Below are 8322 nucleotides of genomic sequence, written 5' to 3' on the forward strand. Positions count from 1 at the left end.
TCGTTCCACATAAAGCTTTTGCTCAGCATTTGTCATTCTTCTCAATTTTCTTAAAGAATATTAGGCCTGTAAATCTTATATAGTATAAATTTATGTCACTATATTAAATATTTAGTTGTGTCATTATGATATCTTCTGATTGTTTTTTTTTTCTAATTAATCTAATATTCATTCACGTTCATACTAATTTTTGATTTGCTTCCCACTCGAGAATTTCGTTTACTTCCTCTATAATCTGCACGCTTACCAAATAGCTGAAAACCCCGATTATAAAATAAATAAAAACAACAACAATACGATACTGGTTATTGCAGTTTGCTTATTGGCATTTACTGGTATTGGTAAATCCCCTTGTCACTACTACGTTAACTCTGGTTCAGCAATCCACAGGCATCTATATACGGAAAATCAAACAATCGTATAGTTATATCATTAAGCAATCAGGCTGTATACTCTTTGGAATATCCAAAGCCTGTGCTTATTAACAATATGATGAGACTTGTGAAAAAAAAAAAGAAAAAAAAATTGTCTGCCAGCACTGGGCCATTTGATTTCCTGGGTCTTCTGCTTCCACATTCTTAAAACATATTTTCCATGTGCGCAGTATTCTCACTGTATATGTCAATGTTAAAGGTTTGAGATGATAAAATTCCAGGCTTATCTTCATGGTAACACATACTGTAATATAACTATACAAACGTGTTTCCCTCATGTATTGTTAATGATTACTGTGTCATTAATTTCATTATCTTAAAAACATAGGCATCTAACAAAACAAAATATTAAAGAAATCCTGTCAAAATATACTTTGGGTATGAAGGCATTCTTAATCTCAACTGCCTATTCTCTCGCTACAAGTTTTACAAAAATGCGAATTATTGAATTTCATGTTTTTCTCTCTCCACACACACACACACACACACACACACACACACACACATACACACACACACACACACACATATATATACATATAGATAAATAGATATATACACACACATTTATCATATATATATATATATATATATATATATATATATATATATATATATATATATATGATATATATGTATGTATATATATTTCTTAAATCAAATAACTTTATCACATTAACACAAGAGATAAATTTTCCTCTTGCAAGACTAGCCAGTTTCTGTCCAGCTATTAACACATCGTAAACAAAAGGATAATAAATGCAATAATCGGTTTCAAAATGATTTAATAAGTAAACATAACTGTGTACACGTCTCGAGACTATCACACTATATTATTCAGATTTTGGTGTTATTTATGATTTAACAAGTTTTAGAAGAAGAAAAAAAAAAAAGAAAAGAAAAAATAGAAAGGAAAAAAAAAAATTAAAAGAAACAGAAAAAATAAAGGAACGTGAAAGAGAAAGAGAAAATAAAAACATATTCATAATCCTATCATCAATAATCATAAGCTACTTTATGTACAGCTGATACAGGCTTAAATACAGTCAATGAATGAAGCACTCGCCATGGGAAATCTATAATGCCACACAGTAGCTTCTCACGCTGGCGTCAGTATTGCTGCGGGGACACTGCCTTGCCAAAGGGTAGCGCGCCACGCAATTCTTTTTATCTTTTTTTTTTTTTTACCTTTTTTTTATCGTATCAATATCAAGACTGTGATTTGGATGGGGAGGAAGGATGGGGGGATGGGGGGATGGGCTTGGGGGGATATGGAGGAGGAGGATGAGGAGGAGGAGGTGGGGGTGGTGGAGGAGGTGGAGAAGGAAGAGGAGGAGGAGGAGGTGGAGGTGGAGGAGGTGGAGGTGGAGGAGGAGGAGGAGGAGGTGGAGGGGGGGGAGGAGGAGGAAGAGGGGGAGGAGGAGGAGGAGGAGGGGAGGAGGGGATGAAGGAGGAGGAGGAGTAGGAGGAGGAGGAGGTAGAGGAGGGGGAGAAGAAGAAGGAGGAGGAGGAGGAGGAGGAGGAGGGGATGAAGAAGGAGGAGGAGGGATAGAAGGAGGAGGAGGAGGAGGAGGAGAAGGAGGAGGAGGAGGAGAGAGAGAAGGAGAAGTGGGGAGAGAAGAGGTGGGGATAGGGTAGGGTCAGGGTAGGGTAAGGGAAGGGCGGGTGGAAAGGGGAAGGGAAAACGGGATAAAGGTATAAGGATGAGGGTAGAGAAGAGAGAAGAGAGAAGAGAGGAGGAGGGGGAGGGGGGGAGAAAGAGAACCAAGGGCAGTCGGAGTGAACGTTTTACTCCTTTTCTTCTTCTTCTTCTTTCGCCCAAATTGTTTCCAAAAAAATCAGAAGAAGAATTACCGAAGCAAAGGGAAAAAAAGGCTACCTGTCTTCCATCCACCGAGGAGTTAACTAAGCCACGCACCGAGCACAGCTTGGTGGCGGCATCCCTGCACAGCAAAGGATATTCTTATTACATATTAAACTTCTCCCCAGTGACCTAATAGAACAGCAGGCACATTATACATGGTTTCCCAACAATAAATTATTCATGGTTTATGTTTGTATTTTTGTGTGTAAGTTTTTTTTTTTTGTTTGTTTTGTATTTTTTAAATAATTTCCAAATAAAAATAGAAATTCGATTCACCATCCACGTAAAAAAAAAAAAAAAAAAAAATACAGAATGAATCTTTCTTTCAGTCACATTTGAGGTACGGTTCTTCTCCTTGTCATCAAATGTCGTCAGATGGGAAATCTTCTCATATTGATCAATCACGTTCTGAAACTTCGAAAAAGAAACTGGACATGAGCACGGTGCCTCGAATTTCAAAGACACCGTCCATTCTCTATAGGAACTTAAGATCTTGAGTCCTGTGTCTGAGCATTTGTCGCAATCGCACAACTCACGAGCAATGCGAATAATTGCTCTTTCGCCTCCGTTTGATAAATCAAAATGGCAAAAAAAAAAAAAACTCATTATCGCTTTCTCGTTAAATTCAATTTCATCAAAACGAAGTTATCGATTTCTGTCGCCTTGGCCTTAGGGCGGAAAATAAATTCTTTCTTCGACACTGCACTTCCAACCAGACTGAATATCATACTTTTAACTTAACTTACCAAAAGCAATTGAAACATCTCCTTTGCTCTGATTAACTGAGATAAGTATGTGTGTGTGTGTGTGTGTGTGTGTGTGTGTGTGTGTGTGTGTGTGTGTGTGTGAAATGAGCGCATATACATATATCTTAGTAGCTCTTGAGCATGTGCGCATAAATGTGTGTGCATTAGCGTGTATGTGTGTCCATGAGCACGTGTCTATGAATATCTGTCTGCATGTTACGTGTATGCGTGTGTCACAAAGAGCGCATATTTTCCGAACAATACACTGACAAAAAGATTCGCCTTCGCAGATGGTACGAGTGGATGGTGAACGGCTTGGCTGCAGCAAGGCCTGCACTCAGCCCAGAGCATGTTCCGTGACGGAGAGGCAGAGCGACTCCAGTCGGTCCGTGATGTCATTGTCCGCTGGGTCCGGCGACGACGGAGGAGGCCCGAGGTGCGAGTACGACGTCGCCGGGGAGAAGTGGGGCTCGAGGACCGTCCCCGAGGTCCCTGAGGCTCCCGAGAGGCGGAGGTCGCTGCAGGCGGGGCTCGTGCCGGGGGCGAGGCTCGTGGGGGGCGGGGGCACGGAGCGCGCGTGGCCGCTCAGAGGTAACTGGTGGGGACGGGACGGGGCCGAGCGGGTCCTCTGCAGCGTGATGTGGGGCCGTAACTGCTGTGGATGGAGGGGGGGGGGTGCTCAGTCCTCGGTCAGTTATCATAAAGGCTCGCACTAGGTTTTTACGTGAAGGGGAGTATCGGAATTCACATCTGAATTTGGTGAAATTTCATGAAAGGCAAGTGCCTGTCCTTAAGTGCTATGATCACTAACTTCAATGTCTTTCTTCCCTCTCTGTTTAGCAGTAGAAATAAGAAGACACCCAAGATGGCGCTTACCTCAGAAGGGGTCTCCTGAAGCGAAGGTCGTTTGGCGAGGAACTGTTGCGGAGACAGCAGGCCGCCGACGCCGAGCGAGGGCAGGCCGGGCAGGCTGTTCCGAGGACTCATAAGACCCCCGAGACTCGCGGCAGCGGCGGCAGCGGCGGCAGGAGGGAGCGGGAAGAGCGGGTGCGGCTGCGGCGCAGGGAAGCCCTTGCCGCCCATGAGAAGTCCTGCGGGGATGTGCGAGTGCCGCTGGCCACCAACTCGAGGGACTCTGAAGGAACCACCAATGAACCCGTCACCTCCATACTGCTGACTCCACCTTTGAGGGTCGAGGTATGATGAAAGAGACAAGAGTATTCATTTAATTGCTTCTTTTACTCGACAGCTCCTTCACCCAAAGCTGAAGAATTTGTGTGGATATCCACGCTCCTAAAATGCCTTTCGCTAAAATCAAATCTGCATCATGAGCTGATCTAACCTTTTGCTACATAGAGTAGAAAAAAAAAAAAACTTGTAAATTTTTACAACATTCTTAGTGTTAAATCTAATAAAAAAGAACAAGGATTCATCACTTCTACATATTAACATTCTTAAAAAGTTGTTCAAGTTGAATCTGAAAAAGAAAAAAAGGAAAAAGAAAAAGAAAAGTACAGTTCATCATCATCATCATCATGATATCAAGACTGACCGACGGGTGTGGCGACTGTCCTTGGTCTTGGGTGGCAGAGGATGCCAGACGCGGATGATCTGCTGCTTCCACGACTGCAAACGCCTCGTCTGCGCTAGTGTGAATGCCTCGTGGTTCACGCACTTTTCCACTAGACCCAGGAAAGCCGTCACACACTCGTCCTCGGGCCTCACACTAACCAGTAACTGCGTGCACACTGTTTGGGAAAAGACAGAGAGGGAAGGGAAGAAAAAACACGTTGAGGGTTAAGATTGTACGTACTTGTAGAGAGAAAAAGGTAGGGGGAAGGGAGAGAATAATAATAGGGAGGGTGGTAATACATAACTTATAAATGAGAGAATATTGTTGTATGTTTGACAAGAAAGCGATAGAGATCAGGGAAAAAAAATATTTAGGATAGTGGTCTAGAAAATGAGAGGATTTGAGGATTTTTGTAATATAACATTACTGGAATGTTTTTCAGGTTAATGCTGTATTCAGGAGAGCAAGAAAATAATTATTCTTTGATTAATGAAGTCTGGAAAAATCACTTTAAGGAGTGATTCTCTTTACCAAGAAAGCTTTTCATATGTTATATAAAAAAACATAAAAAATTAAACATGAAAAAAAAAAAAAAAAAAAAAAAAAAAAAAAAATATATATATATGGATATAGATATGGATATAGATATAGATATCGATACAAATACACATAATATTAACTACAATTAACAAATACCTTGATGCTTTTTTTAGAGCTAATATAAATTTTGCTATTAGAATATAATTTTCTTGAATAGGGATGAAAAGAATATGAAGAAATAAAGACAAGAGAAAATATAACAAAACCAAAACACACAATTTATTCTATTTTTGATTTGTTCTCATATATATGAACACAAGCTCTCTTTCATAATGCCAATGGTCTTTTTCTCTTCTGTATAATTTTGGATTCTAAACCAAATGGAATTTTCATCTGAACCCTGAAATCATGAGGAATAGTGAATTGTTTTGGTATAGAAATCGAAGTCAAATTCAAGTATATCAAAGGCATTATAATGAGTTGGTACTTTTGTTTTTTGACTGCACATTGCCTTTTCCTTAGAGGCAACCCATAATAAAGGAAAAGGTGAGAGAAAGAGAAATAGAAAAGAGTGAATAAAATAAGAAAAGAAAAAGCAAGAAGAGAAAGAGAGACAGAGTGAGAAAAGCACGTGGAAGACTGGCTCACCTTTCCCCATGACCCTTGTGAACTGGGACGGCAGGTCGTCCTCGGGGATGGAGCTGCCTCCGTCTCCCTCCACAGCTGGCCTGGGAGCCTCACCCCGTTCTTCCTTCAAGGCCTCTCTCTCATCCCCTCTCAGTGAGCATGCGGAAGAAGATGAGGAGGAAGTGGGTAGCGAGGACGCAGAGGAGGTGGTGGTGGTGGTAATGGAGGAGGAGCAGGAGGAGGATGTGGAGGAGGAGAAGGTAGAAGTGGAGGTGGGTGTGGAGGAGGAGGATGAAGAAGAAGAGGAGGCAGGGGGCAGGGAAGAAGACAGGGAGGTCGAGGAGGAGGTGGTGGGCTCCGGAGGAGGGGTGGACCGGGAGTGAGGTGGGGGAGGCGGCTGCCCCTTGTCGGTGGGGGGAGTGTAAGGGGGGAAGGGGGTGAGGATGATGGACTTGAGGTCGTTGAGGCAGCAGAAGAGGTTGCCGCCGTTCATCACTTCCTGTGGTGGTGAAGGTTAAGACTGAATGTAAATTTAACATCATGGGCCCAAAAGCTTTTAAAAAAGACATAGATACAGAACAGATAACAGATAAGACATTACTGATTCAAAAGAGCCCTCTGATTTCTTTGGAGAATTACATGGTATAAATTTTGCCTTACTCTTTTTCCTATTTATGCTGTCCTCTAAAATTGATAAATGTGAGAACGTTTTGCTTCAGACGCAGAAAAAGGTTGAATGCTGACTTCCTTACCTTCTCGATTTGGACAAGCTGCTTGTGACGTTCTTTAAGCTTAGCGATGGACAAGACAATTTTATGCCGAGCCCCCTTGGTCACCCCTTGACTCTCTAGGGTAGCTTCGTCAAGGGCCAGCAGCTCTTCGTAGGTGAGGTTGCATAACAGCGGAGAGTATTTGTGCAAACGCAGGGACTTGAGCCATACTCCAACATCTGAAAGATTAGATTTCTGTGCAATCGGTAGGACACCAATCTGCTAACTGCCTTTATTTCGGTACTCTTCCCTCCTTTCATATAGCTTCAAAGTGAACATCTGCATCTCAGTAACATTCTAAGACTAGTTAAAGCAGCTGCCAAACTGTGCCTTTCAGTGATTAAGATCAGGAGACAAATGAAGTCAAATATGATTTTTTTTAAACAACTGATCAAAACCTGTTAGGAATAAGACCATTAGCAAAAAAATATCAGAAAAAATGGCATATTACCAGTAAATTATAGGTTTAACTATATGAAGTTATAAACTTAATTCATAACACATAAAAACTCAGCACTTATAGATGAGGCAGTGTTAAAATAAAAAAAAACAAAAGTAACTTTGATACCATATACATCTGAACACGAAAAAGAAAGAAAGAAAGAAAGAAAGAAAGAAAGAAAGAAAGAAAAAAAAATAATAATAACAAAAATAGCAATAACAAAAATAGCAATAATTAAAATGATCATAACAACAACAATAAATAGATAAGATATCAAAGCTGCATATCACCACCCACACCTACCTCTCATGCCAGGGTGTGGTTGGCACGGTTCTTCGGTGTTGGAGTCACAGCCGGAGGATCTTGATGACGTTGCAGAGTTGTTGGGAGACTGTGGGGCATCACTGGGGGCTCCCACAGCTGCTGACGCTCCTCCCCCACACCAGCTCATGTCATCCTGTGGCAAGAGGGAGGAAAGACGTAAGGGTTTGCGTCTCTTTACTATTGATCCTAGTCTAGATCTGGCCTTGTTTCTTGTGTGTCTTGATCATGCATGGTAAAATGTTAGGAATAAGAAAACGAAAGTCAAATTGCTAAATAATGCATCACTGATCTGATCGCTTCATCTGAAGAAACAATTGAGCTTCATAATCTCTTGATATGCAGCCAACAACTAGGAGTGCGATTTTTTTGGTGCTATAATTAGATGCTCCAGTTTTCTCACCAAAAATTATAAATCTCTATTTGAATCAGATCAGATAGAACAATAATGACCTATATTAATGTACTGAGGTAGACAGACTATTCATTGATACCTCTGATTCCTAGTTACTCTATGGACAGCTCTATATTCCGTCAAGTTTTTGTGGCTAGTGAGACAATTAATTTCATAAACTCAAAAAAAGATTCATCAATGTTTTCATTTTTATCTGTTGTTTATTTGCTAACATTTCCATGACAAACACTAATTCCTTATCAAACTATTAACAAATAAAGGTGGACTGTCTTCAGTTTTTAGCACCCAACTGTTTAACCCTTCAGGGATGGGCCACATCTTAAAATCTTCAGCCTGGACTGAGCCTGTTCAGATATTTATATATTTTTTATTTTCTACACATATATATGAAATATATGTGTCTATATATGATATATTACTAAAGTGATTTAAATTAGCATTTGGTATCACAGGTGGAATAACTGATTGAATAATAACTAAAACTAATAATGATAAAAACAATAACAATAAAAAAATAATAATAGTCATTTTCTAATGTGTTACTTCTTTAAATAAATACACTAGGTCTCTCTACATCAAAAAACACAATA

At 40.6% G+C, this 8322-nt stretch overlaps 1 protein-coding gene across 4 annotated transcripts; it reads right to left on the reverse strand.

The window, feature by feature from the left end:
- Positions 1–1202: 1202 nt before the first annotated feature.
- Positions 1203–7453, reverse strand: LOC122261440 (protein Smaug homolog 2; the record flags this gene model as incomplete). Of its 4 annotated transcripts, none has more annotated exon segments than XM_086555354.1 (6): positions 1203–3696; positions 3921–4179; positions 4597–4792; positions 5806–6283; positions 6537–6733; positions 7300–7453. In XM_086555354.1, coding segments are annotated over 6 exon segments (1599 nt in total), but the record flags the coding sequence as incomplete, so codon positions are not given.
- Between the last annotated feature and the right edge of the window lie 869 nt (positions 7454–8322).

The sequence above is a fragment of the Penaeus japonicus genome, unplaced genomic scaffold, assembly GCF_977035675.1.
Source record: "Penaeus japonicus unplaced genomic scaffold, GWHDUDI00000001_assembly GWHDUDI00000030, whole genome shotgun sequence".
NCBI classification, from domain to species: Eukaryota; Metazoa; Arthropoda; class Malacostraca; order Decapoda; family Penaeidae; genus Penaeus; species Penaeus japonicus.